This window comes from Eulemur rufifrons, chromosome 5, assembly GCF_041146395.1.
Source record: "Eulemur rufifrons isolate Redbay chromosome 5, OSU_ERuf_1, whole genome shotgun sequence".
Taxonomy (NCBI): Eukaryota; Metazoa; Chordata; class Mammalia; order Primates; family Lemuridae; genus Eulemur; species Eulemur rufifrons.
Window position 1 is genome coordinate 19377984 of NC_090987.1, and position 16422 is coordinate 19394405.

Below are 16422 nucleotides of genomic sequence, written 5' to 3' on the forward strand. Positions count from 1 at the left end.
AGGTCCCTTCAGTGATCTCACACACCCAGGGCAGGTGATGGGAGCCCTGCCGCCAGCAGGAGAGCCAGCTGCGGGGGGTGAGCCTTCGGGGGTCCAGCTCAAGGGGAGGGGAGAAGGAGCTCCACGAGGTGGGGGGAGCAGGTCTGCTTTTGCTCCCACTGGATTCCCCATTTTACACACACATGTAAAATAAATGAAAGGAAAGGACCACTTGTGAGCATGTGGAAGAGAAAGCAGAGACTATTAAGAGCTATTTTAAGAATTCAGGAAGAAAAAGTTAGATTAATGTTACCTCGCTGTTTTTAAGTCCCTCATTCCCTTAGCTAATCAACTGATATTTGTTGAATACGCTTTAGGTGCTTCTATTTTACTAACGGGGTTATTAGAGGGGCAGATCAGGGAAATTCAGGATATCTCAGCAAGGCATTCTACAGAATGGCTTTGTTGATTAGAAGAAAATGGAGCAGCCCACTCCTAGGTATACATCTATCATAAATAAAAACACATGTTCACACAAAAACTTGCCTATGAGTGTTCATAGCAGCACTATTTGTAATAGCCAAAAAGTAGAAATAATCCAAATATCCATGAACTGATGAAAGAATAAACAAAATGTGGTATATCCATAAAATGGAGTATTTGGCCATAAAAAGGACTGAAATACTTACACAATCTACAACAGGGATGAACCTTAAAACCATTATGCTAAGTGAGAGAAGACAGTCCCCCGAGAGCAATTATTATGAGTCCACTTATATGAAAAGTCCAGAATAGGCACATCTATAGATAAAGTAGCTGAGTGGTTGCTTAGGGCTGGGGGTGGGACAGTGGCAGAAAGGAGTGACTACTAATGGGTATGGGGTTTCTCTGTGGGGTGATGAAAATGTTCTAAAATTGTTTGGGGTAATAATGTGCAACTCTGTGAATATACTAAAAGCCATTGAACTGTACAATTTAAATGAGTTAATGGCAAGGTATGTGAATTATATCTCAATAAAACTGTTTTCTATATGGTGTGCATATGTGTGAATTATATACCTCAATAAAGCTGTTATATCTGTATATGTACATATATATAAAACACACACACACCCCAGCTGCGCCCATCCAGGCTTTGTGGCAAAGACTTGTGGCAGAGTCTAAGGCAGAGAGTTCGCCAGGGACCTCAGATCCACCCGATCTTGCCTCCTTGGTCTCACCGCTCAGAATCTGTGATCTCTGTCCAAACTCTGCTTTCCTCTCCTCCAGCTAGCCGAAGTCAAGCCAAAGGAAGCCATGCACGTTTCCTGGATGGTCCTGAGTACCCATGCAGGACATAACTGACACAGATTTCAGGAAAGCCTCGCTTCACACAGCAAACCTGTCAACTGAGCCCACGCTGGATAGAAGAAAATCTCCATCTGTTTAAAATGCACAAGCTTAAAGAGAACTGCAGGAAGTATATTGGCAAGATGAGTGGCATAATATGAACAAACATCCCTTGGTTAGCTCGATACAAAGTAGGGAGATTTGGTTTGCTGAAATCAGGAGCCACATCTGAGAAGAAAATCCACCGTCCAGAAAGGAAGCAGAGTGTTGTGAAGAACATAATGTGGACGAAGTTCCAGTGCTATTTAGGAAGCGGTTTGGGGCTCTGGCTAAATGAGGGCTAAGCAGAAAAGACTTGTTGTTTCAGCCCCTGTTGCTAGAAATCTCTCTAAAGTGTCTCTGTTAATTTCCTGCCTTGGTACATAGCACCTAGGGAACAGAATTTAATTTTTGAGGACTCAGTAACTTCCTTAGCTTCCAGGTCTTTCTGAATTTTAGTTCATTATGGTGCAAGGCCATAGGGTAGAAATGTAGAAAACTTGAGTCCCATGGCAGCTTGGAAGGTTCAGAAGAGAAACCAATCTGAAGTTAAAAACCAAAGAGCAACAATACTGCTGCCGAGACTTTTGTTTTGCCGTCCTTTGCTTACTCCTCAAAGCCAAACCCAGTCTCTACCATCACCTCAGGCAAGTTACTTTTCTGGGGGCTTCTCTGGGAGTTAGCTGATTTATAAAAGTTCCTACCTGGCTCTTGCCTTCTATGTCTCCGAGAACCAAGCTGCCCCGCTTAACTGATAATTGCCGTTTGCTGCATGCCACTACCTTACCCGGACTCCCGTGAGGGCAGCAGACTTCTGCCACTGGGACGACGGCACACTCCCGAGAGCTGGGCGCACCACGTGTCATTAGCCAGCACCACGCGAGAAGATGACAGGTTTTACACCTGGATTCTCTTCCCAAACTCAGTCTGAGAGTGATAGGTAAACAGAACTGGCCTCCACTGAGAAGGCGGAGGAGGCAGCCAAAGGCCAGAGGTTCCGGGATGAAGGCTGTTTGCATCCCACAGAGCTGCACATCTGCAATTTGGGGTCTTGGCCTCCAGGGGAAGGTGCTGGGTCTGAGTCCTTGCCTGGCTGCATGAGCAGTCTCACTCTGGCTTTATGCAGCCCCGGGCCTCCCACACATGCACTGCACGGCCATTTCTCCACGTGTGCCCTTGTCTTTTGCCTCGTATCTTCCCCACATCCTCTCTCATCTGACGGTGAGTGGGGAAACTGAGTCTCGTGGGCTTGGCAACTGGCTCCAGGTTGCACACGTGATACTTGCGAGGCAGGGCTGGAAGCCAGGCCCCTGGTGCCAGCCAACTGGTCCTTCTTCCCCATTGCTTTCAGTTCTCACATTGCTTCTGTGCCCTTAGAAGAGAGGAAAGTTTCCAGATGGGGAAACACAGGCACAGGCAGTGATATTTGCTCCTGGTCACTTGGTGAGTTGGGAGCACTAGAAATCGGATTGTCTGAATCTCAGGCCAAGGTTTTGTTCCCAGATGAGCAACTTCTTTAGTCCTGTGTGTTTCTAGCGGTTCTGTAACGTCCACCGTGAATGCTGTGGGCACGGAGGCTCAGAGGAGCAAACAGGAAGACATGAGTGGGACAGAGGAGAAGAGGAGGAGATGGAGGAAAGTCAGGTGAGCAAAGCCAGGGCCTGGTGCCACCCCTGGGCGTCCCCACTGTGGACTGTGGAGATGTCTTCAGGGCACCGTACACACTGCTCCCGCCCTCTGGCCCCAATCCCTACAGAGTCTGCAACCCTGCAATAGCCTTCATCCCTTTTAGGTTCATCCCAGTGTCTTCTGACCTATGGCTTCTGGAGAGTTCCCCTGGGGGGGAGGAGGGTGTTCCCCAGACCTGCCTTCACCTGTCTTCCTCAGTGTTAGAGCCACCTGATACTCCTCCCCTCCCAAACGGCCTGCACTCTGAGGACAGCGGCAGCTGCTCTGATGAACTCATCCAGTGCACACCTAAGTGTGATGCAGAGGCTACGGGTGTCTCCTCCCCGAGTCCCAAAGGCAGAGCCCACCCTAGGGAATGAAGGGGAGTGAAAGCTCTTAATTGCAGTAACAGAAGCCACTCAAAAGGTGCTCCACCGGGGGCATTTAAGGAAATCAGGGGCAAGGTAGAGTCAAGCCCCCAAGGGACTGAAAACATTAACCAGAAAGCCCTCCAGCAGCAGGGCACCCTCTCTCCCTGTGGCCTCCCTACTCCCCGACTTCCCGTCTCAATCAGCACCTCCATCTGTGCAATGTGGCCCTCTCTGGTGCAGCAGGTCTCTGTGGTGCCATCTGCTCTGTTCTCAGATAGGAGGGACCACCAAGCCTGACCCACTTCCTGCTGCTCGGGGATGGGGATTGACTGGATGCCTATCGGGGGCCAACCAGAGAGAAGTGAGACAATCTAACCCATGCTATTCTGCGGCTGAGCTCCAGCCACATGCAGCCCTGCACCCAGCTGTGTGGCCAGTTCTCCTGCACTTCTGGGAGGGAGGAAACTTCCCCACCTGGGGCTGGAAGAGTTGTGTGGGTAAATTCTGGGTCTGTTAAAAAATAAAATCCAGTCTACATAAGCTTCCCACTTAAATATAAATTCCGTGAAGGCAGCGACCTTGTCTAGAGTCTAGTGTTTCAGCCTTGTATCTCCAGCACCTAGATCACAGTTGGCACTCAAGTATTTGTTGATTAAATAAATATCTGTATTTTAAAACAGCTTTATTGAGTTATAACTGAACTACAACAATCATACATATTTAAAGTGTACTATTTTGGTAAATTTTGACACATATATACACATCTGTGAAACCATCACCAAGGGAAATAAAGAACATATCCATCACCCCCAAAATTTCCTCATATCCCTTTGTAATTCCTCCTTATCCCTAGGCAACCACTAATTTGTTTTCTGTCACTATAGATAGTTTGCATTTTCTAGAATTCTTCATAAATGGAACTTTATAGCATCGACTCCACTTATTTATGTCTGTCTTTTCATTCAGCATAACTGTCTCGAGAGTCACCCATATTGTTGTGAGTGGTGGATTCCCTGTTATCGCTGAGTAGTAATTCCATCGTAAGGACATGCCAGTTTCAATGTTGATGGACATTTAGGTAGCTTCTAGTTTTGGGTTATGAAAAAGAAAGCTGCTATGAACATTTGTATACAAGTCTTTATATGAACATATGCTTTCATTTCTGTTAGGTAAATACATAGAAGTAAAATGTCTGGACCACATAGTAGATGTAAGTTTAATCTTTAAAAAAAAAAACTGCCAAACCATTTTCCAAAATGGTTATAAGATTGATTTTCAAATACCAAATCACACTTGCATTCCTAGGATAAAACACATTTGGTCAATATCTATTATCCCTTTTATATATGATGGAATTCAATTTGTTAAAATTTTGCTTAGAATTTTTGCATCTATGTTAAATGGGATATATTAATCTGTTGCTTTTCTTTTACTGGTTTTTGTCAGGTTTTTCTATCACAGAAATGCTTAAAATGAGTTGAGAAGTATTCATTTTTCTTCAATTTTTTTGAAAGAGTTTGTAGAACTGGTATTGTTTCTTTCTTGAATATTTGGTAGAATTTACCCGTGAAGCTATTTTGGCCTGGAATTATTTTTTTTTCTTTGTGGGAAGATTTTTAACTACATATACAATTTCTTTAATAGATGTAAGGATATTCAGATGATTTTATTTCTTAAAAAAGTTTTTCCTGAGATAATACACATGCCATAAAAGTCATCATTTTAAAGTATACAATTTAGTAGTTTTTGGTATATTTGCAAGGTGGTTCAACCATCACTGCTTCTTTAATTCCAGAACATTTCATTACCCCAATAAGAAACATCGCACCTATTCGCAGTCATGTCCATTTTCTCCCATTCTCCACCCCCAGGCACCATAGAGATAGAGTTTGTCTCTTCTGTACATTTCATATAAATGGAATTATATGCTATGTGACCTTTCTGTGTCTAGCTGCTTTTACTTAGCATACTGGTTTCAGGATTCATCCATGTTATAGCATGTACCAGCATTTCATTCCTTTTTGTGGCCTGAATAGCCAAAAAAATCTTGAAAAAAAAGTTGGAGGATTCACACTTCCTGATTTCAAAACTTACTGCAAAACTGCCTGTGGCAGGTTAAGGAAGTTGTCCAGGGTCACCTGGCACCAGCCGGCACCTGCTCACTCCACCTGTGAGGAGGTTGTCCTCCTTCCCAGTGGTGTGGCAACCCCCCGTGAGCCTGTCCACAGCCCTCTCAGAGGGAGGTACGACGGATACACGTGACTCAGTGGGCACCTCAGAGCAGAAGGCGTATGGGGGTCCCTGTCTGTGTACCCCAGGGCGCTAAATAATCCAGGCTTACCACTCTTTTTGCAATAAACCAAATTCTTTGTAAACTTACCCTTGCAGCAAACTTCCCTGACCTCCCACCCGAAAAGGTTACTGCGATAAAACCATGCACGTTCATGTCACACCTTTTGGGGAATTACAGAAAAATAAAAAGGAGAAAGAAAGCCATGCATTGTCCAACCATTGTTAACATTTTGGAGTTTTTACTCCTTTTTTTTATATGCAGTTCTTTTCTCCTTGTTTTAAACTGCTATGTTTATACCATCTATATAACTCTGTATCTTGCATTTCAAACTTATCATGATTACATAAAAATTTGCCATGTTATTGCAAACTCTTCAAAAATACCATCGAAATAGTGAAATAGTTGTATAACATTCTATTTAGTGGATGAGCCATGGTTTACTTAAGCATGCCTTAACTTCCACCACAATTTCGTAAGATTAGATTTTCAGGTATCAGGTTTTCTCTAAGTAAAGGGGTGATGTTTGCCAACATCTGTGCTCCGTGTATCTAGGAATTAAAAATGTTACAGCTGATCATGTAGTTTGAATTTGGCTTTTCTACTTAAGGATAAGTTTAAAATTGTATTGGGATAGAATAAGAGTGATGTTCTCAGCATCCCTGAGTCTCAAAAGGCATTTAACTAAATCTCTGAGGACATCTTTACAGGCAATGAGAAAACATGGGTCAGACAATTTTATTATTCTATTATGTAAGTTAATAACTGGTTGGACAACTAAACCTGAAGAATGTCAGTGTCATTTTTAAGGGAGGTGTTATGTGACCATGAGGCCTTTATACATATTTTAATCAGTGATATGGGTGAAGTCAGAGAAGACAGGCTTATAAATTATGAAGCTATAAGGGACAAGATTATACGATAGAACAAAGATCCAAAAAGATCTCATCAGGTTGCAATATCTGCTGGAAGCCAAGAAGATGAAATCTACCAGGGATAAGGGTGGAGAAGTCCTGTACCTGGGCTAAAAAATTAACCAGATACGCGTGAAATAGAGAATACAGAGCTAACAGAAGTTAGCGGGCTACAAGCTCAACCAGCACTGTGACGTGGCTATCAAAAAGCCACTGGCAACACGGACAGTGCGCCATTTACAGAGTAGAGATGTGGCATCCCGCTGACTCTGCTGGTTAAATCACATGGTACCCGTGCTGGAGGACGTATTTTTAAGAAAGGGTCTGATAAGACAAGGAGGAGGAGGTCAGTGAAGGGCAGCAAGACAGCATGAGCTCTGGAAACGCAGTCATCTAAAGACACCAAAGTAGCAGAGTTCAGTGGCCAAGAGCACGGTTTCTGAGCCACCACTGGGCTTTCAAATCCCACTGTGCCACTGACTAGCTGGGTGACCTTGGGCAAGTTACTCTCTGTGCCTCAGTGTCTTCATCTATAAAACAGGGACAGCAATAGCATGTATTCTATTAGGTTGTTATGAGGATTAAGTAGGTTAATAACTGTCAAGCACTCAGAACACTGTCTGAATATTACTGGGGAGAGACGAAAGGATTCTAGCCTGCAGAGATTTAGAGGGACATGGTAGATGACTTCAAATATTTGAAAGCCGCCCCAAGGAAGAGAAATCACGCTTTATCCTGAGGACCATGCTGGATTCAATAGGAAGGCAGAGGCTTGGCTGGTTCATTAGTCAATAAGCATTTAATGAGCACATATTATGGTCCAGATACTGTGCTAGGTGCCAGGTATATAGAGATGAAGGAGATACGTGCTCCTCCCTATGGGCTCTCTGGGTCTCTCCGGGCAGAGGCATGTAGACAGACCATCATACTAGTGTGGGGATAACTGCTGTGGGCAGCCGGAGGAAGGTATGATGAACTCTTCCTGGGGAAGCTGGGCAAAGCCTCAGCACTGGGACATTTGAGCAGGGTCTGCAGGGATAAGTAGGAGTTTATGTGAGAGCAGGGAGAACAATGTGTGGCACCAGAGCTGTCACCATGTGTTATTTTCCAGGGAATGGTGACAAGTCAGTGATGTTACAACACAAGGGAATGACGTGGCAGCAAGTGAAGTGAGGAGAAGGGCTAGTCTCTCCCAGCTCACGGATGTGTGACACTGAAGTAGAAGGTAGCCACAAGTGCAGGATAATCATAGCAATGTGACGCCTCACCCCCTGAGCCTTCTATTTCTTCTCTTTTTCTGGGGGAATCACAAAGTAAATCTGTCTTTCTTTCTTTCTTTCTTTTTTTTTAGAGACAGGGACTTGCTCTGTCATCCAACCTTGAACTCCTGGGCTCAAGCGATCCTCCTGCCTCAGCCTCCTGAGTAGTTAAGACTACACATCTGGCTAATAAGATTTTTTTTTTTTTTTTTTTAGAGATGGGGTCTCACTATGTTGCCCAGGCTGGTCTTGAACTCCTGGCCTCAAGTGATCCTCCTGCCTGAGCCTCCCAAATTGCCGGCATTACCAGTGTGAGCCACCGTGCCTGGCCTGAGCCTTCTATAATCTTTCTATACTACTTTCTTCTCAACAGGCTACCATGGCAAAGGCTGAAAAAGGAAGCACATTTCAGGAGAAAATGGAAAAGGATTTGATTCGATTTTCTAATCATCCTCTTTCTTCGGTATAAACAAAAGAATACCTGCCTATAGAATAAGACCCGGTCCTGCTCCTGAGACATTTAGATTACAACACTAAGAGTCCTCAAGTGGAGGGACCGGAGCAGGCACTTCCCCACCAAGACCGAAGATGCTCTCTGAGAGGGAGTCAGTACTCACAGCAAATCCCAGGTATACAAGCAAGGAGGGGCTCATTATTCAACATTTATCCGCCAGGCTCTCCCACTCAATTCCATTCGATAATATTCACTGAGCAGCCAGAGGAAAAAGACGTCTTCCATATGGGGGAACAATGAGATTTGTGAAGACCAAGTGCTTTTCAAAAACAACAGGGACAAGGAAAGCAGTGACATTCTTTCAATATTGAAAGAGAAAAAAAACTTATAAATTCAGATTCCTATAGCCAGAGAAAATAAACTTTAAAAACGAGAGTAAAATATACATTCCAAATAAACCAAGAGTTTGTCACCAGCGAGCCCGCGCTCCACAAAATGCCAGCTCCTGTCCAGCATCCCTGGCGGCTGCACGCTTCCTGCTTCTCGAATTCTCCTGGTGCTTTGGCACTGGCCCCGGGAGGTGGCAGCTCTAACTGCGAGTGGGCTGGGGCTCTGAGGAGGGAACTATTGATTTCTCTGAGCCATTTAATCAACTGCTCACGCTTCGTAGAGAACCAGACCCCCAGGCACAGTGGCAAGGGTGAGCTCTGAGCTGAGGAGGGAGGGCTGGGCTGCGCTGCTGCAGCTAGGCCGGTTGCTAGAGTAATAATGATCCTGGTCGGTAAATAGCCACCACCAAGCCTCAAGCCCTGATTCCTTTGCTTATTCCCTTGATCTGGCAAGAAGGGGGCAGTTCTTGGCAAGCAGGGGCCTCCAGGACCCTGCCTCAGGGCTCTGGCTGGCGTCCTTTCTGATTGGTCACTGCTGGGCCATGCCAGTGGTTAAAGGTTTGTAAGGCCACTCCAGGAGCTCAGCGGGGCTGCTTCCCAGGAAGGGAGGCCTGGGTGTGGCACTCTGGTGACAGTGGGAAGGAGAAGCCCCCAGGGGGCCAAGAGCCAGGGGGCCTGCTATTCTGCGGCGGGGAGGGAGGCCCTGAACACCAACAACACGATGAACTTTCCAAGCCTGCTTTGGGTGTTCAGGGACACTTGACTCTCTAGTACGGCCTCTGTTCTAATCCCCTAGGTCATATTTTTCCCCTTTAAAAAGGGATATTTCATAGTCTTTTAAATAAATCTTTTCTGCTCCACTGATTTGGAATAACATGCTTAGTGGCTTACGAGCAAAGTGACCTTTCCTGCTAGCTGAGCCCTCAGCAAAGTGTCCTTCCACAAGCCCACTTTCCCATGAAATCCCAGCCTCCGCAGACGGCAGATGGCTGAGACCCTCCCAGCACCAGCACTGTAGATCTTAGTCCTGTCCGCGGCCCTGGGCAAGTCCTTCCCCACCGCCTGCACCTTGGGGTTTGCCATCTGCAACGTGGAGACCACCTGGAGTAGACGCACAGAGATACCAAAAGGGCACTTCCCTGATCAACTGCAGAAGTGAGCATTCCTCCAGCTAGGTTTAGCTTCGAAGGAATTTGTGTATTAGGGGAGCTCTCTGTGTGTTTTCTCAGGCAGACAGGGGGAGGTCATCTTGGCCTAAGAAGCCATCAAAGGAAGGCAGAGTGGCCAGGAGAGGGAGAAAGTGACATGATTAAACCAGCAAAAACCCCTTGCCAACCAGAGCTCCCAAGCAAAGCCTTTGTAACTGGCTGTATGTGTTCGACACCACGTACCTTTACCTCCTCTGGGGCCTCCAACTGAACCACAAGCCTTAACAAACTACGGTAATTTGCTGAGCCCTCAATCAAGCACTCAATCTTACTGAACTGTGAAACCAGTGTTTTTGCTTTTAAATATAATACCATCTAGTAAAGTAGTTTATACCAGAATGAAAAGTATGTGTTTTCCAAAATTATTCTTCATATCACCTGCCTAATTGTTAAAAACCAAAGCTAAACAGAAACAATATGGTTTAGGTCCTTGGTTTGCATAGCTTTCCACTAAACTTATGCCACGGTGGAGCAGGCAGTTTCCAAGGTGATGTGACTGAGGCCATACAACATCATCCTGCCTAAAACAGTCCTTACAATTCCCTGTCACAGTGCCAGAGACCCCCACCATTAACTGCCCCTTTTAGCCTAAGGTACCTGCTTTACATACACCTATGTTATCTGGGGGGACTTAGTCATCTTCCTTGTGCTGAAGTTTGAGAACTGCAGCTGCAAGCTTTAGCAAACACGGCAGGACCAACAGCTTTCTGTCCACAGATGAGCTATCCCACGTCTTTAGATCAATTGTTCCTAGAAGTTCAGGAGCTTCAGGGTCACTTGCAGGCTTGTGAAAATACAGATCGCCAGGCCCACCCTCAGAGTTGCCGATTCGGTAGGTCAGAGCTGGGATCTGAGAATGTGCATCTCAGAAGAGTCCCCAGGTGACACTGCTGGCTGCTGCTCTGGGACCTCACATTGAGAACCACTGTGCTAGTTTTTAAGGCATCCTAACGAGATATGGAGGCCAAGTGTGGAAACATTCTGCTCAGGAATGACGAAGGAAGACAGAGAGCTATGAAGTAGAAAGGGGTGAAGGCTCCAAAGCAAGCCAGCCCGGCAGAACACTCCAGCTTGCTCGAATGATCCACCACCACACAAGAGCCTTTGCCCCAGTTCTGTTGGGTCCCCTTCCTCTTCCTTTCTTTCCTGGGCATTTTCTGCCTCCCACCTCCAACAAAAAGCAGGTCTGCAGGCAGGATCTTGGCAGCCCAGCATGGACTCCGAGGCAGGAGGAGAGGTTCTTCCTCCAGGCCACGGGTGGCTCTTCCTGGGGGAAGCATTCACACAGCTAATCAGGCTGCCAACGCGCTACTCAGGCCCTCTGCACGCTCTCGAGGGCGTTCCTGACATTTCTTAGACTTTGCACAGCACTCGGTGAAGTCTTAATGACATTTTTTTTCTCTTTTGAGATCATCTACTTCCCAATAGAATAAATTCATAGGAAAATACGCTCTGATCCTTCAGCTGCCTCTTCTCAACACAAACAAGGAACTAATTAGCCTGCCAGGGAGGTGGGAAGAAAGGGGTTCATCACAGGGCCACAGGCTGGGAAGCCCCTCAGGTGGGGCCTCATGACTCCCCCCTTGGCCAGAGTGTCAGGAGTTGAGCTCACATCTCAGCGGAGGGCAAACTGACGTCTGGCTGTCTGCCTGGTACGGCCATGGCATCTCCTGCTGCAAAGTTCTGTTAGTGATTTAGCCCTTTGTACACCTGAAAGCATTTTGACATCTACACGTTTTCATTTGACTCTAACAAGACTCCGCTGAAATAAGCAGAACGGGAATGACTATCGGTATTCGGCAGATGAGAAAATTGAGAAGTGAGACTCAGAAAAAGCTGGACGTGGAGTCAAAACTCATGCTCAGTCGCCCATGGGGTGGCCTTGATGAGCAGGGCTCTGCCCCTTTCTGTTTTGTCCGCCGTGAAAGGAAGGGGATGGACAAGAAGATTGTGAGGTCTTTTTACAGATCTCTTATTCTAGGAATAAACTGAATAAGGAAAAGGACTTGCCCAAGGTCATGCAATTAGTGAGGTAGTAATAACAGACCAGTGTTTCCAGACTGCCTCTGTTGAAAGAAACCATCAGAGCATCCCCCACTGCCAGCTCCCCGAATGTGGGCTGCAGGGGCCTCTAATTGCCCTCTGGACCCTGCAAAGACCAAGACCCCTAGAGGTGGTGTGCAGAGGGACACAGCCCCCGCATGCATCCTGCCTGTCACTTGGTGCCCCCGTGCTGCCAGCTGCTCGTTACAGAAGAGAAGGTCACTTCCCTTGGCATCTCCCTCCCTAAGCAACCTAACAGGCCCCTACCTACGTCAGGCCCTGTGCCAGGTGAGGAGATGTGGATGCAAAGGAGACAGACTGTCCGCTCATGAGGGACATGGGGAGAGTGAGAACCGGGCTGCTGCTTGGTGCTGGGTGGGAGTCAGGATCCAGAAACCTTTAGGAGGGGTTAAGCTTGGAGCACTTTGCCTGTAGACATCGTCCTCCAAGCACACTGGAGACAGCAGATGCACGTGGCAGATGCACACGTCTGACCCCGACCCCTCCACTGTCTGGGAGAATTATGTGCTCTGAGAGTCAACCCTTCTAACCGCGGGGAATCAATGAGCCCAACAGCTTCCTATCTACAACGTGCTGGTAGATGACTCTTCCATCTGTTTAATACCCTCAACGAGTCAGCTGAAGGCCACGTCTCAGGCACAGGGGTGCCACATCTCGGACTCCATGAGGGACACCAAGATAAACAAGAGATGGCTTCAAGGCGCCAAGGGACTCTCAGCCCAGGAAAGCACAAGGTCACAGGCACAGATGTCCCTAGGGCAGAGTGGAGAATGATCAGTGTTGGAAGACACAGATTATGGGATGGGGGAAAAGTGCCACGGGAACTCGGAGGAAGGAAAGATTAATTCCAGCCCAGAATCCAGAAAGACCTGTCCCCCGAGGACGTGAGAAGGCCCCAGTGCCAGAGCCCCTCCTGCCACAGCCCCCGGGTGAGCTCGAGAAAGCCAGTTCTCTCTGTTGTAAAACGGACCATTTGCCCTATGTGCCTCCCAGCATTACGAGGATTAAATGAGAACTGATTTAAATGCACATTGGATAAATAAAAGCACCAAATATAAAGGCTTTTCGTCATCGCTGGGGGAAGAGAGGGCAGAAAGCTAAAAGCAGAAAGCGTGTGAGGGAGGAGGCAGGGTTGGGGTGGGTGGCGCCTGGCGCCTGCCAAATACCGGGGCGCGGGGTGATGTGAGCACCCACTGGGCTCATAGCTGCCTCCGATGATTTCTTTAACCTCCCACAGCTCATTTTATTGCAGAGCCAGAACATCTAAATGCCTTTGCACGGGGAAAATGAAAGTCCCAACCAGGGAAGTGGCTTCCCAGCCCTGAGTGACTGCATAACGACGCCCAGCCCAGCACTCATGGTTGGCTCGAGGGTCTTGTAAACCTGTGTCTGTTTCAGCACCAGGCCTGGGCTTGGTGTGTACTCAGCAAGCACCCAGGAGATGAATGGGTGTCGTCCTTACTGCTTTCCCCGGGATTTTACATCCATGGTCCATTTTGATTCTTAACCACAAGCCAGAGAGGCTGTCAAAGACGGGAAACTGAGGCTTCCAGGGGGTGAGTGACCATCCACATACAAGCTAGCGCTGTCAGAAGGAAGCCCAGACCCCTGACACCACCCCCGAAGAATTATTACTGCAGTCAATCTTTGCTACAACAAACCATCTTCCCTGAGGGCCTACTATGTGCTGGTCTAAGTTCTTTCCCTGTAACCCTTCACTGAATCAGACCCTTTCAGCATATATTATGATTCCCAAATATACTGGCTTCTTCCACTGCAAAAAGTGGTTTTTGTGGATCCCAGATATGAGAGTTGTGGATTTCCTGAGTCTTTTTACCACATAAGGACTGATTTGGGTGCAAACCTTTGGTTTGGTTGTTTGGAGTCATTGCTCCTTAGAAAAAAGAGAGAGAAGAACCAGCTCAGGGTATTAGGAAGACAGAAAGGTGCTGCTTTTTTCGTTTGTTTGATTTTACCGTGGACGTTCCTGCCTACAGAGTGGGCTGTCAGTTTTGACAGATGGCCTGGCTGCAGGAGGGACAGAGGGCAAGTTCATGGTTAAGGTGGATAAATGATTTGTGGCACCAAGAAGCTGGAGCCAGCTAGGCTGATTAGGGGTCTGAAACCTGGGCCGGAGCCCCAGGTGCAGCCAGTGAGGGTAGGACAGAGAGCCCTGCCTCTCCCTCCCCTCGACACCTGCCCTGCAGCTGTACCAGGCAGAGCAGTGCCTTTCTGTGTGGGGTGGCGCAGGAGAGAGGAACGAGCGCAGGGAGAAGCCCAAGCACGCTCAAGGCCGGAGCCGCCCTCACCCCAGGCCCTTGACTGATAATAGCTCACCGTACACCCACTTCCTAGGAGATGTTTTATTCTATCGAATAATCTTGCAGTACAAAGGTTTTGCCACAAGGCTGGAAACCACGCCCATTGTGTTGGGAGCTCTGTTGAGGGCTGCCTGGGGACGGGCTTATGCTAAAGAGCTCAGAGGCACCCCTAAAGTGGCAGGAACCTGGGTTGGGGGAGGAACAGAATGTCGGCTTCTGTTCACCCAGCTTCTGAAGAGAGCAGTGGAGCAGGCGAGAGGAGATCTGGGCCCTTGAGAACAGGTCAGTGTGACTTTTGTCTCCACCAGTGTGGCCCGGTCAGCTCTGATGACTGCAGCTGGTGGAACATTTAGCACCCACCACGGGGGGAGGGGTCCTCGATGGCACCATCCTGACACCCATGGCTTTCAAACCACACCGGGGGCGAGGGCATCAGGGGACCCAGGAGAACCGAGTCATTAGCTAGAGGATTAGTTTATCCAATTAACCACTTGTGCCCACTGTCCACTGAGAGAAAGGGACACAGAGTGGGTCCGTGTGGATGGGAGGAGGCGGTGAGATGAGCCAGAGCATGAGGCTCGCTGGTGAGAAGCTGGGACGAGAGGATGCTAGAGATAACTTCACCAACCACACAGTTTTAAAGCCATAGCATCTAGAGCTAGAAGAAATTCTAGAGATCATCCAACCTGCACTTGTACATCCCAGAGTCACTGGCCACGGCCCTGTGGCAGAGCCAAGACCAAGAACCAGATCGCCCCCCACAAGCCCCAACAACTTTTCAGGCCAGTGATCTTTCTAGCACCCTCCGGCCTCCCCCCAATATTGATCCCAGTCCCCTGATTACCACGGAGCTAGGAATGCCCTCTGGAACGCCGTGAGCATCCCCGGGGATTCTACGGACCACCGGACCCGTCATTCCAGCCAGACATACCTTGTGCGAGTAATGCTGATCAACGATCCTTGCCAACCCAAAATCCCCGATCTTGAGCACGAGGTCCTCCGTGCTGATGAAGATGTTGGCGGGCTTCAGGTCCCTGTGCAGCACGTTGGCAGAGTGGATGTATTTGAGCCCGCGGAGCAGCTGGTACATGAAGAGCTTGGCGTGCTCCTCCGTGAGCGTGCCCTGCTCCAGCAGGCGTGCCAGGTCGGTCTCCATGTACTCCTGGACGATGTAAGCCACGCTGAACTTGAACAGCTCGCCCTGCAGGTCGGTGCCCTTGGGCCCCAGCACCTCGTACACCTTGACGATGTTGTCATGGTCCAGGCGACGGATGATCTTGATCTCCCGGAGCGCGTGCTTCATGCTGCGGGCGTCGCTTAGGGCGATCTTCTTCACGGCCACCTTCCGGCAAGCCCGGCTGTCCACAGCTGACAGCACCAGCCCGTTGACACCAAAGCCCAGGGGCTGGAAGTCAACGAAGCGCCCACCGAGGTCATATCCGTAGACGCTGGCAAAGCAGTCGCCCTTCTCGGCCATTGTTGGCTCAGTGGTCTGGGGCTGCCCGTGTGACGAAGGGGCAGTCAGGAAAGGCCAGGTCCCAGCTAGTGGCCTCCCTAGCACACCTCATTCTGTCAAGTCCCACAGTGGAGGGATGCTTTTTCTCTGGGTGAGGTCACTGGCACCAGCTCTCTGGAGACAGGGGTGGCATATGTCCACACTCGCTGCCTAAGGTGGAAGCTCAGGCTGCTTTCTTGACCTGCATCCGGAAGGCTGTTCCCCAACGTCTGTGCTTCCTGAACCCTGACTGAAGCTTAGAATGGCTCATCCTTCTTTTAAATCTTGCATCTTGGAGAGAAAAACCAGTATCATTATCTATGGGAACGCAAAGTTTTCTACCACAATGGCCCTCAAAGTAAAAGATGCAGAAACTCTCCCCTTTAAATACTTCGTTACAAGAGGTTCTTTCTGGCTGAAATGCAAGAGCTGTTTGCCAAACTGCTGTGTCCTTTAAGATGGTCCAAAGCTCAGTTGTATCACAGCCTCTCTCTGTTTCAAGCAGTATGAAGGGTTCCTGTCAATGGATTCTGGAGGCTTCTTTCTACCTCTGCCAGCTCCTCTTTCTACCAGCTCACCTTAGATTCCAAAACCCAAGCCAGTGCGGTAAGCAAGCATTCCTGAAAACAGCTGGTGAAACCC

General features: G+C 48.2%; 1 protein-coding gene across 1 annotated transcript in view; it reads right to left on the reverse strand.

Moving 5' to 3' along the window:
* Window positions 1-15811, reverse strand: part of MAPK4 (mitogen-activated protein kinase 4) — a 47921-nt gene extending 32110 nt beyond the window's left edge. The window contains exon 1 of the mRNA XM_069467996.1: window positions 15217-15811. Within this exon, the coding sequence (XP_069324097.1) occupies window positions 15217-15762 (546 nt within the window). The 5' untranslated portion in view covers window positions 15763-15811. The remainder of the gene's footprint in view (window positions 1-15216) is intronic.
* Window positions 15812-16422: the final 611 nt, after the last annotated feature.